Source organism: Macaca fascicularis, chromosome 8 (genome assembly GCF_037993035.2).
Source record: "Macaca fascicularis isolate 582-1 chromosome 8, T2T-MFA8v1.1".
NCBI classification, from domain to species: domain Eukaryota; kingdom Metazoa; phylum Chordata; class Mammalia; order Primates; family Cercopithecidae; genus Macaca; species Macaca fascicularis.
In genome coordinates this window covers 70,151,280-70,164,951 of record NC_088382.1, presented here as the reverse complement: position 1 = coordinate 70,164,951, position 13,672 = coordinate 70,151,280, and the positions used below count along the sequence as shown (strand labels likewise).

The 13,672-nt window shown below is 37.7% G+C and overlaps 1 protein-coding gene across 1 annotated transcript in view; it reads left to right on the top strand.

Annotated features, from left to right (window-relative positions):
- Positions 1-13,672, top strand: part of CA8 (carbonic anhydrase 8) — a 93,479-nt gene that overhangs the window by 69,170 nt on the left and 10,637 nt on the right. The window contains exon 8 of the mRNA XM_005563384.5: positions 4,398-4,564. Within this exon, the coding sequence (XP_005563441.1) occupies positions 4,398-4,532 (135 nt within the window). The 3' untranslated portion in view covers positions 4,533-4,564. The remainder of the gene's footprint in view (positions 1-4,397; positions 4,565-13,672) is intronic.

Here is a 13,672-nt window from a genome sequence, read left to right as displayed (position 1 = left end):
ATTATCCAGTCTCAGGTATTCTGTTATAGCAGCACAAAACAGATGAAGACATCCATGGTTCTCAGACTTGAGCATGTGTCAGATCTCCTGGAAGGCTTGTTAAAGCACACCTTGCTGGGTTCCACCCCTATGTTGCTGATTCAGTAGGTCTGATGTAGTTGCTGACAACTTACACTTTTATTCTGGGAGGATACTTTGAGAACCACTGTTACATATGTACCTGCATTCGTCTCTACATGTAACTGAGATCAGCGCTCTAACCGGAGAAGGCTTGAGGTCCTGAAGGCTAGTGTGAAGGGCAGTGCTAGGCCAGCCCTGTCCAGTGGGAACATGATGTGAGCTACATATTAAACTTTCTAGTAGCCATGGTTAAAAAAAAAAAAAAAGTCAAAAGAAACAGGTGAAATTAAGAAATTAATTCAAATAGTGTATGTAACCCAACACTTGCAAAATACTATCATTTCAGTATGTAGTCAAGATAAGAAGTCATTGATGAGATTTCTCCCATTCTTATTTTCGTACTAAGTCTTTGGCTTGCAGTGTGTATTCTGCACTTCCAGCACATCTCAGATTGGACAAACCACATTTCAAGTGCTTGGTGGCCATGTGGGCCAGGTGGCTGCCATCCTGGACAGTGCAAATCAAGGATCTTCTCTCTGGGGAGACACTTTCTTCACTTTCTTAAAATGTGTCATTTTTAATTGCTTGTAGATATTTTTATATGTATTTTCTCAGTGTCTTAAGTGATAGGCAGCACTTTCCCTGTGGTTGTGAGCTCTCTAATCTATAATTCTTGAGTATGTTTAAATCTGTGTGGCTCAGAAACTCTCTCGACAGTGGTCGAGGCTGGGGCTCCTTTAGGCTGGGGATGGCATCAGGATGGTTGACGTTGGTGTTACCAGGGAGTGAATGTTCTTCCTATTCTCTTAGTCAAAAAAATTGAAAAGATCGATTAAGGAGTCATGACAGAGTGAGAGATGGTTTATGAATGAGAGGTTGGTAAGGAAGAGGGAGCATTGATTTTAGATGGAACATTTTATAATGGGGTAGAAGAGAAATGCAGCAAAACCAAGGCTGCAGGACGTGAAAAGTGGAGAGTCCTCTCTCTATGTTTGTCTATATCTGTCTTTGTATACATATATGGACTGTTTAAGTACAATTTGCTTTTGACTTTTTAATTTGATTAGTACCATGTGGAATTATGTTATTCTGACTCTTGTATTGTTATTGATAATAAAAGAAAATGAGAGCACTAACTTTGATAAAGAACCATTTTATCAAGGTCGTAAAATATCTGTCACCTCCCAAAGTTTCCTCCCATGTCCTTTGTTGTTACAATATTTTGCTTGGTAAGAACACTTAACATAAGATCTACCATCTTAGCAATTTGAAGTATACAATGCAGTATTGTTAACTATAAGCACTGCGCTATATAGGAGACCTCGAGGACTTATTTATCTTGCATAACTGAGACTTTGTACCCTGTAACTATTATATCCCCATTTCTGCTTCCTGCCAGCTGCCATTGGCCAATGGCAGCTGCCATTCTTCTCTCTGCTTCTAAGAGTTTGATCGTTTTAGATTCCACATATAAGTGAGTTCATACAATACTTGTGTTTCCATGTCTGGCTGATTTCCACTTCTGGATACAGATTGAAAGGAATAGAAGTCAGTATCTTGAAGAGGTATCTGCACTCCCGTGTTCATGACAGCCAAGACAGGGAAACCACATGAATGTCCATAGATGGGTTAATGGATAGAGCATACTGACTTTTACGTGTTGTATTTCTCTTTTAACATGATGACACATGAAAGGCAAGTCAAAATAAATCTATTAGAACTTGGTAACTCCTGAAAGTTAACTAGCACTAAGCCGCAAACCCTGGAAATTAGCTCTTTGAATCCATTAATAAAGAAGCAATTTTAAAGCTGAGCTTTTAGTGGATAATTTGGTTTGTGAGGCAGTGAAGATTGGAATAAACGTCTTAGACCAATTGGAGTGCATCTGTAGTTCAAAGAACAGTGGCTGTTGAATCTAATACCTTCAGAAGATGGGGACTTCTCCGTGAAATGTTCAGTGTTGGTGGCCCACATTCAGTTTTCTCTTAAATTGGTTAAAAACAAATACCATGTTTAAGTAGAGTAGCATTAAAAATACATGCAGTCATACATTCAGATATATGTGATAATAATGGTCTCTGGAAGGCCCTGACATTTGAGTTTCATTAAAGATTTCTATCCCGAAATATTATTCTATTTTTCTGTTCGTTTGTCACGATCTCTCATTTCAGTGTGGCTGATTCAGTATGCACTTGAAACCATTTGAAATGACTAAAGGGTTTTGGGGGTGGTTGCTTTAGAAAAATTGGCATTTCAGAAAGACACATTTCCCCCTCCATCTCTGTTGATGTTTGAAGTCTTCAAAGTGTTGCTGTGATCAGAGAAAAACATTTCTTGTGAAATAGTTTTCTCTGAGAGTACAGTGATTTGAGACTGGCGGGCTGTTGATTCAGATCATCTCTTCTGGAAGAAGTTGTTTTCACAGAATATGCTTCAGGGTGAGGCCTGGGGCTTGAAAGATTTTTCTTCAGTTCAGAATACATAAATATAAAATTAACCCAGCTTTAAAATAATCTTCAAAGTCAATAAAAAATGGAGTCTTTCATATGTTGAGGCAGTAAAGTTCCTAGCCCACATTGCTCCTCCGTGACCTGTGCATGCTTCATAGGTTCAGGTTGCAGGTATTAAGTATGATTACATGGAAAGTGAGTGCTAGGAGAGACGACTTTAAATTTCCTCAGTGAATGATTGGTTTATTGTAAATACTTTCTGCCTCTCCTGAGGAAAATGCACATGTAACAATTTGCATATCATTCAGGACTTTCGTGGGCCCCCTAAAGTCTCTAGGTGTCTCTTGACTTTTGTTGAAACCCCTGAATTAGTTGTTCTCTTGCGTTTCATTTCTCTTCATGAATGGCAGAATTCTATAGCTATGTCATATTAAGGATCTTCATAGATATAATCCCTTGATACACAGATGGTGAACTTTTGGTGTATTGATGCTGCCCAGATCACATATGCTCAATACCCTGGGGTGTATGAAGGAGATAGATTATACTGAATTGACTAGAATTCCTAAAGAGATGGCTGTGGAGCTGAGAAAAGAGCAGGTAGACTTGGAATCGTCAGACTTACCCACTAGCTAATCTGGTAATTTTCAAAACTGTTCCAGCCTCAATTTCCCCTTCTGTATACGGAATGAAGAATGTGTCGTGACTATCTGGCACTTAAGTGAATTAACAGTGAACCCTGTAATGAAATAGATAAATGGAAATAAGCCTGGGGAACGCTCATCACTTTTGCTTGTTGCTTAAACATTAATATTTCCCATAGAGTCATGTCTGGCAGGCTCTAGGTTCTTAGAGAAACTGTAGGGCGGCTGATGGGCAAGGTCCCTGAGGACTCTGAGAACCTCTTCACTTACAGTGGGGAAGCCATGGGACCTGGAGAGCCCAACCAAGAAAGGGAAATGAACTTGAAAATCAATATTGTGAAGACAGGAAGTTGGGCTCAGGCTTTTAGAAAATCATTTTTTGGACCTGTGCTCTCCAGAGGGCTAGAAAAGTTGCAAAAGTCTTTTGATGAAAGGAAACCTCGAATCCATCTGATAAATCTAAGATCTAATCAGTGTTTACATACAGTAACATAATAATTCATTAATTAAAATGTACTTGGAAAGCATTTAAGAGCACATTCATTTGTTCACTCTTTCTTATTATGCTATGGATAGGCATAAAACCTTTTTGGGAGAGGTATGTATCATTGTTTTTTTGAGATGGAGTCTGGCTCTGTTGCTCAGGCTGGAGTGCAATGGTGTATTCTCGGCTTACTGCAACCTCTCCCTCATGGGTCAAAGTGATTCTCCTGCCTCAACCTCCTGAGTAGCTGGGATTACAGGCGCACACCACCTTGCCCAGCTAATTTTTGTATTTTTAGTAGAGACAGGGTTTCACCATGTTGGTCAGGCTGGTCTTGAACTCTTGACTTCGTGACCCGCCCACCTCAGCCACCCAAAGTGATGGGATTACAGGTGTGAGCCACTGCGCCCAGCCTGTATCATTTTTACATTAACAAATGGAGCAGATTTCTGTGTCTCTTTGAGTTGTTCAGAGACCTTGATATGTCTACTTCTGTTGCCATCTCTTGAAAGGGTCCTGTCTAATGTCTTAGGTCTGGAAGAATTAAGTCTGTTTTTTTTTCTTTTGGAAGCTTAATTTTAATTTTCTCTTTAATAATTGTTGTAATTTATGCATATGTTATGCATGCCATTTATGAAACTCCAATCTTGTTCATGTCTGATAATTGATTAATCTATTTTCTTCTGCTTTTATTTTCAGATAGAAGAATTTCGAAGGCTGAGGACGCATGTTAAGGGGGCAGAACTTGTGGAAGGCTGTGATGGGATTTTGGGAGACAACTTTCGGCCCACTCAGCCTCTTAGTGACAGAGTCATTAGAGCTGCATTTCAGTAGCCAAAGAGGACAGGAACCCTATCTTCATGAGGGTATGTCCAGATTAAGTAAGGAAAATGAGGTGCACAGCTACTTAAACCTAGCATACCAAAGGTACACTTACGGTGATCCTGGTAATTTAGTAATAAAAACATATGTACTTCATCTTGATAAAATTTATGACACATTCTTGAGCTCTGTTAATTACAGGTCAAGTAGTTATTTTAATCTTATGCAGTATTGAAGAAAAACTACGATTATATTTTCCTATCAGAGTAGCCTTTAATTCCAAGTTTTGGTGGCTTTCATAAGGAAAGACACCCTGAGGCCCAGAAAAAGTGACACGCATACCTCTTTAGTAACTTACCATGTTGTCCCCTTGAAGCAGCACGAGTCATGTCCCAGTGACCAAGGAGCACACAGGAGGGGGCTTGGGGAACATGTGAGCCTCAGTGTGGATCCTACTTGTCTCCTGCACAATTGATCCTCTTGTTTCTCAGGGTAGGGAGCATATCTGGCATGCATTGAAATACTTCTTCTATGGAAGCGCTTTTTATTTGATAAATTGAGAAGCAGTTATTAATTATCTAAATATGGTACACTGTTGGTTGAAACATTATATATTTTAATATACTGAATTCAATGTATGTATTCCTTACTCTTAAGGAACTAACAAAATAAAATATCACAAACGTGTAAGAGATAAAATATTAAAAAAGACTATATATTGGATTATTTCTTTACCTTGTAAATTAACTAAGAGTGTATAGGTCATTGTACATCATTGGCAAACCATAGCTTCCTAAGGGGAAAGCATCTGTTGGAATGGAACCTAGGGAAGCAGCGAAATCTCATCTCTATAAACAATTTAAAAATTAGCTGGGTGTGGTAGCATACACCTGTAGTCCCAGCTACTCAGGAGGCTGAGGTGAGAGGATCACTTGAGCCTGGCAGGTGGAGGCTGCAGTCAGCTGAGATCGCACCACTGCACTCCAGCCTGTGTGACAGAGTGAGACCATGTCTCAAATAACATAAAACAAAACAAAAAAACAAAGAAGTCTGTCAGGTAGCCGAGGTGACAGATGCGGAGGCTTGGACACTAGAATAGAAACAGTGGAGGTGGAGAGAAGTTAATGTATGTGAAATAGAAATCACAGGTTCTAGCTCATGATGAATTGGATAAGGGGTGGAAGGAGATGGAAGTGTCAAAGATAACTTCTGGGGTTTTACACTTTGGAAACCCTGGATGGAGTGTCACTGAGTGGCAGTGGGAAAGCTGCGGGGAGGCCCTGTTTGGTTGAAGATGAAGAGTTGAGTTGCAGCACAGTGAGTGAGAGATGCCTGTCAGCCAAACTGCAATGGTGGACTCTGGTCGTGAAAGTCATTAGAATTTCCAGAGTAGAGAAGAGAAAACAAGTCTGGGTTGAAATAGGGAAGTATTGGGTGTAGACATTGTATATGTTCATATAATGCTCTGATGGATCTAATGGAGTTACTTAATTAAGTGTGTATAAAATCTTGTGGGAGGCTTTACAGGCAAGTTAGCCAAGACACAGAGAAGTTAGGCTACAGCCCAAAGTAATACAGTTATTGACCAGTGGAGCCAAAGCAGATCCAGGTAGCTTGACTGGCAGACCCCTTTTTCTTCACCACGACATGGGCAGAGGTTAAAGAGTTCTGCCACACTGGCGTTTGAGTGGCACATCAAGGAGGGATTCTGTTGCAGCAGGCTGAAGGACATAGGAAGGGAGGAGCTGGAGACTCCAGGTCGCAGCCACCTTGGTGGGCTGGGCTGGAGTGGGGCAGGAGGCCACAGCAACAGAGAGGGGGTGGGATTGAGGAAATCTTTTTTTTTTTTTTTTCTTTTTTAAACAAAAGAAATAGAACTTGTCTATATACTGGGGGATGGAAAAGGAGCAAGCAGATGGAGAGAGGCTGAAGGTGCTGCTTTTGGGAGGAGCTGGAACAGTGAAGTCTGAAAAGTGGAAAGGGATGAAATCCTAAACACACAGGGAGCCTGGCTTTTGCTGAGAGGATGGGCACTCTCTGTGCTGCAATGGGAAGGAAGAAAGAAGGAGGTGGTAGTTTAGAGCTGCTGTGTACCCATGACTTGCTCTTATCATTTAATGATGAATGGGGCAGGAGCTAGGAGCAGGAGAACAGTAGGGAAGATAGGATAGGAGCAGAGGAAAAAGGAAGGATGTGTTCATAGGAGAGGCCAAGAGGCAGCGGGGGTGGGATGAGGGTTGCAAAGCGTGAATGCATGCATTTATCCAGTCTAGGTTTAGTTAGTATACTCCCTGTGAATGTGAATAACTGTAAATGATACTTTTAATGAAGGGAGATTATTCCCTTGAATATCTGGTTTGTATCTGGTCCTAGACCAGAGTTGCCATTCTCTAAATAGCTAAATTACTATTATTATTTTCTGTCCCTCTTTTACACACACACACACACACACACACACACACACACAGAGAGAGAGAGAGAAAAACGTTGTTTATGAGATTTTGTATATTTCACGTACTTTGTATTCTTTATATGATAGATGAATAATGTGTAGTTTTTCAAAGTTTTGAGTTAATTACAATTTAGGTACTATTTCTGATAGGAAGATGGATTTGTATTCTTATCTTGGTGGCTGAGATTACTTAAAGGGCATAATTTGCTCCCAAATTCCTAAGAATAGTACAGGAATTCTAAGGTGACTCTAATTCTGATTTCATTTTTTTATGAATACATTTTTTATCCTTTTATCTTGAAATGTGTAATACAAATCTAGTCAGAGTTCTATATAAAAATTATATTGGGAATCAGACTTATGTGTGTGTACTTTTTATTTGATATTTAATAATGCCCTAAGGCAGGTAATTCAAATTTTTATTAAAGTGAAATGATTTGACAGTCACACTTTGAATTTAATGCATGAATGTTTCATTTAAGCTCTTGGAACTGAAAAGGAAAAGACATTTCTCTGGTAGTTGTTCTCTAAAAAATGTTTAAAATAATTCAGATTTATTTTAGCTATGTTTTACTGAAATAACTTTAGTTTTTAGACTTAAAATGACAGATTTTTTTAAAAAATGGCGTGTCTGGGCACCTGGAAGACTTTGATAACCAAGCTTTATTATTCCCATGAGTAATCTGTGACTTTTTATATTACCATTTAAGAAGTATGAACTATGATTTTGTATTATACTTGTTTAAAGAATTAGTATGTAATTCATCCAGGTGCTGGAGAATCTTTGGTTCAGCAGTGCTAGTTCAGATATTGATTTTAAATGATCCTTTACCCATTGACTTTTCTATATGATGCAGGAGAACTAAATGTATTTTAATAACAATGAACAAATGATATAACAAGTTTAAGGTCCAGTTTACTTGTTACTTTTGCTATCATGACATTGGTAGTAATCTTCCAACAAAATGATTATTTGATTATTTACCTTTTTATTTCATTAAGTGTTTGCCCATTTTTAAAAGACTATTCTGACTGCTCAAAGACTGCCTTGCTTGTGACCTAAATATTGTTAAGCTGTATACATGTTTATAGTAACTATAATGAATTATAATTATTTTCTGTAAAAAGCAATGCCACATGGCTCTTTAAATAGTTTCTCTTTTTTTCCCCCTTAAAGGCGGAAAAATAAGAATTCCCTAAATAGGTTAAAAAAGAAACAAAGACAGAAAAATGGGGTTATTCGGCAAGCATCTCCAAATAGTCCCATTGTCAAACTTGCCCTTATTTTTCTTTTGGAATCTTTGAAGTTATCCTTGACTATTGAACTCTTCCCTACTTGTACTTTTGCAGTTAATAATATTGTCTTCTTAGCTTTAGTAAAGCTATAGCAAGCATCAATTTTATGTCAGTCTTCTTTGATAACCTAAAAGAGTTATAGGTTAGAAAAGGATAAGGCGTTATAGAGAAGGGTGTGCCTGTATGGGGAAAGTGAGAATGTTCACTCTGAATGACCAAGTAGGTGAATGCTATTATCCTTCGAGATTAAATGGAAAGCTCAAAGCCATATTTTCAGTCAGTGGAACTTGGACTCTCCTCACTCTGATAATTTAACATGGTACACAGCATTAGGGTGCGAATTGAAGGCTCTGTAGATATAGCTGTTTTCTATTTATTATATCTCATAGAATTTCCTGCAACTGGAATGGATTTCCTACCTGATCTCAAAATGATTTCAGTAAAATGCTAAAACACCAAGGATGCTCAAAATACCTATTATGTTTTGATTATGTGATATAAAAATTATTAGCCCACCAATGAAAAATACAAGAGCTGTAAGAGCTCCTTTCAAGTTTACTAAACAAAGAGAATAATTCTTGCTTTAAAATATGTCTCTTCCATTTTATGTTTTAGAAATGTTAATAATTTATCATGGATGAAAATTTCAGAATGATTTTTTTTCCTCCCACTATGAATTAAAACAAAATTGTGTTTGGGAGGAAGAATGTTTTACAGTCATGGGCCAACTTGTATGTTGAATGTTAATATGTTCTGACACCCTCAATATAGTAGATTTCATGATTTTAAACCTAAAGAATATGTTTTTCCATAAGGAAATCACTGTGACCATTTTGTCATCTAAACATGTTCTTTCATGCCTTTTACCTGATGGATGCTCAAAAGGTAGAAGCAGACATAAAAAAAATTGTTTTTACGTATCAGCAAATGGCTTTGAATTAGCTAAGGAAAGAATTTATTTCTAGAGGCTACAAGAAAGACCTTTCCTGTAAGTAGATGGTCTAAATCTTGCAGTGGGTTTTCAAGGAAGACTAAGGCATTAAATACTTGAGGTTCCTCGGTGGTTTAGGTGGGACCCTGCCTGGACAGGACTTGGGGAAATGTTCCAACAGACCTCACGAGGGCCGTTCGAGCACTGGATATTATAGTTCCCTGGTTTATGATGAATATGGTTTCCTATGTCTCTATTAAATTTGTCATGGAAAAGAGAAACCAGAGGGAACAGGAAGCAGGTAAATGAGGAGGAAAATGAAATGAATGCTTCTTTATGAATGAGGTTTTGTTAGTAAGTCTCCAACTGGAAACATAAAGCTTAAAAATTCATCTGAAGAAATTACTAAAAATGCTAAAAAAACAAGAGCAGAAATCATTGGAAATCACCTATACTTTAATCAGGAGTATAAGGAGATACTTTTTTTTAAAAAGCATTGAATAAATTTGATTTTACATTTTCTGTACCTCTTAAAAGAGGGTATTATAGAAGCAATAGTATCAAATAAAACTTTTATGTCAGCATTTTATTATGATTAAAAATCTTAAAAATAGAGGGAAAATAGAATCAAAATAGGATTTATACTGAGATTACCATTTTTTCAATTGGAAAAACTGAGAGCATTGCCTAAAAATCTACCTCAGTCAGATTAAATTAAGGGGTAAAGGAATTGAGCCTCTATTAAAAACTAGATTGTTACTAGGTAGATACAAAGAGTTCATATTAGACTGTGTAAGAGTAGTGACAATCAGGGAAGTTAGCCTTTTTCTTTCAGTACAATTTTACCTGACCTTCAGCTTTCTGGTTGTAAGCATCTCATTTTTCTTTTTTGTATCTCTAATCTTAGCACCTTGACAATTTGTTTTAGCTGTCTGCCTTTTTTGGGTCACTCCTAGAAATCTACCAACCTAAAGTCTAGAATATTCTCCTCTCTGTTCTCTATTTAAATGCTATTGATATTTGAAGGACCAGGTTTTATTTCCATGAAGTCTTTTTCCCAAGTAAACTGGCCTTACTAATCTTTCTTTGCTTTCTAAATTTAGTACCATGTTAGTTCAGTTTTTAATTATTGTTTTTTGTTTTCTAATGCACTTAGCAGTGTTTGTTTCACTTACTCCACCAGACTATAAATGTCTATATAGTAGCGTCAAACAAGTTTGTAACATACTGCATTAAGCAGATTTTCTTCATGCAAGACTTCTGAGAACCTTTAATATGCCAGGGACCTGTGTGAATCTCCAAGAGGGTATGGTATAGTATACAGCATTTCACAAATTTATTTAACCAGAGAACAATACGAGACTGCAGAGTATGTTTTGGTAAGTGCTTTGGAATGGTCCAAAGCATTCGTTGTGATCTGGGAGGACCTGAAATAGGGAGTATGTAGAGTCTACAGGTGGGGGCCAGAGCCCATAGATGCCCCAGCCTCTCCTCCACATGCCCTTTAGGGATGGCAGGTTGAGTCCTGGATGTGTCCTGAGATCTTATTAAGCTATGTTAGACACAGCATGAAGTAAATTTAAAAATATTTTTAAAATTTTATACTTAAGTTAAAAGCTAACAAACCCTTCATAGAAACCCTCCAGTAGTAATAATAATTTGTTTGTAATAAATTGTAGTGGTCTGTGCCAAGCACTATGAGAGGTGTTTCATGTATGTCTCATTTCACCTCAGAACAATTCTTCAAGATGGACATTGCTTTTTGAAAATTTTATCAACAAAGAAACTGAGTCCTGGCCGGGTACGGTGGCTCATGCCTGTAATCCCAGCACTTTGGGAGGCCACGGCGGGTGGATCATGAGGTCAGGGGGTTGAGGCCATCCTGGCTAACACAGTGAAACACCGTCTCTGCTAAAAATAAAAAAAAAAAAAAAAAAAAAAAAAAATTAGCTGGACATGGTGGTGGGCGCCATTAGTTGCAGCTACTTGGGAGGCTGAGGCAGGAGAATAGCATGAACCCGGGAGGCGGAGCTTGCAGTGATCCGAGATTGTGCCACTGCACTCCAACCTGGGTGACAGAGCGAGACTCCGTCTCAAAAAAATAAAAAATAAAAAATAAAGAAAAATAAATACAACCGATGAAACTGATGGAAACAGTCATTTAAAAATAATGCCCTTAAAATTCAGATATTTATTTTGTTATGTTGGTCAATTCTGATTCTGAACAGCTTTCAGCTTTCAAGGAGATGATTATACTTGCATTAAAGTACAACATGAAATTTAAAACTTCTAGGTTAGGAAATAATGAAGTAAACTTAGTTGACCAATCTAGAGCCTCATCTAGTACCTTACAAATAAATACTTCTCAATTAAATAAAAGTGAACTTCATATTTAGCTTGGAATTATTTGGAAATTATGAAAGTGTGACTGTTTGTATGTTGTCTTTTACATATTTTAAGTATTTTATTGTTATATAATGACATGACAAAAGGAATGTTCATTATTTTCCTCACCAAAAAATGATAAAGTTTTTAAGGGCAGTAACTTTTAAGGGGCATTTTTAGACCTCATTTTACTGGATCTCTTAGCAGCTTCTGAAACTGCCTGCCTTCTTGCCACACTCCTATTTTGGTGTCCATATACCCAGTTTTCTTTCTGTCTGCACCGCCTTTCATCCTCTGCATGCTGCACAAATGTTCTTTTAGGAGGCTACTTAATGTTGGAGTCCTCATGGTTCAGCCTTTGGGACTGTCTTTGTAGGTGAACTCATCCATACTCACAGCTTGTCACCACTAACTGCACGTGACTCATTTACATTCCTAGACTAGGTCTCTTAATTAACTTCCAGAATTGAATGCCCAACTGTCTGTAGAACTTTCCTTTTGGATGTGTCAAAGACATCTCAAACTCAACATATACAATATTGAATTTCTGGTCTTCCTTCACAGACCTGCCTCTCTTCCAGTTTTCTTTGAAACCTGAGTCGTGCAGGACACCTCTCTTCTTTACCTTACCCCATATTTCCAATTTATCATGAAGTTCTGCAGATTTGCCTTCTGATAGCTCTCAAAGCCATATATGTGTTTCCACGTTTGTTATCACAACCCATAAAGTTAGCATCATCTCCTCTTGACTGTTGCAAGAGCATCTCCCCTCTCTTCTAAATAGGACTGTTATGGCAAGATTTAATACAAGATAATAAAATACAAGATTAAGTACATGATAAAATAAAAGATATAAAATAGTAATAAAATAAAAGACAAGATGACATATAGCACTCAAACTTGCATGCCAGCTCCGGTTGATTGGTACCAGCTGTCTGGAGAGTGTTGAGAAGGATTCTGAATCCACATCTGAGCACAGTGGGAGTGATGAAATTGATGGGGAGGAGTGTGGTGGTCTGTTATTGTCATCCACAAAATAAGGTGGTATTATTGGCATTTGATTTAAATATCTGAGCTAGTTAGTATGAAGTATGTTAAAAATGGGCCCTGGAAAACTGATCTACATTAGATCTACTGATATGTAGCTAGGTGTTACCAATTATCGAGGAAACACAGAAACATGATAAAATTACTGACATCTCCTGATGTACTTTCTTGTTAATATTTTTATCTCATTTATATATAGATTATGGTTCTGATGCTTATTATGGCAAATTGCTTACATACGGCAAAAACTAGAGAATCTAAAATCTCAGCATGGAAATGAAATTACATAAGGGTGAGGAAAGGATTATGGTAGTGTGGAGTAATTTACCCAGACACTCTCATTGCGGGTAGAAGCCATCTCCCAAAGAAGGGAAAGGGTTACATGTTTTCCATTTGGGCTTCTATAGCAAAATACCATAAACTAGCATCTAAGCAACAGACGTTTATTTCTCACAGTTCTAGAGGCTAGGAAGTCCAAGATCAAGGCCCCAGCAGGTTTGGTATCTGGTGAGGGCCCTTTTCTTGTTTTGTAGAATGCTGCTTTCTCACTGTGTCCTCACATGGTAGAAGGGGCCCACTGGTTTCCTGGGTCTCTTCTATAAGGGCAGTAATCCAGTCATGAGGGCTCTGCCCACATGACTGATATAATCACCTCTCTCAGGCTCACCCCATCACCTTAGTAGTTAAGATTTCAACATGGAAGTTCAGGTTAGAGAAGAAACCATGTAAGAGAAAAGTAAACATTGACAACCCTCAGAAGGGTGAGAAACATGCTATTTAAAAATATTTTTAACAAGAATATACTAGAAACAAAAATTTTCATTTTAACTAAAGGTCTTTGAGATATTTTTATGTTGGTACATATAGATTGGCCTTATCCTTTGGGCTACTTCAGTTTTACTTAAACATTGCAGTTAAAACTTGTTTTCATTACATACAAAGCTAAAATAATCTAGATAATGCCCAGTACTAGATAATGCCCAGATTATCTAAAATAGTCTAGATAATGCCCAGAATCTGAAATATGTGTTGGATAATGTG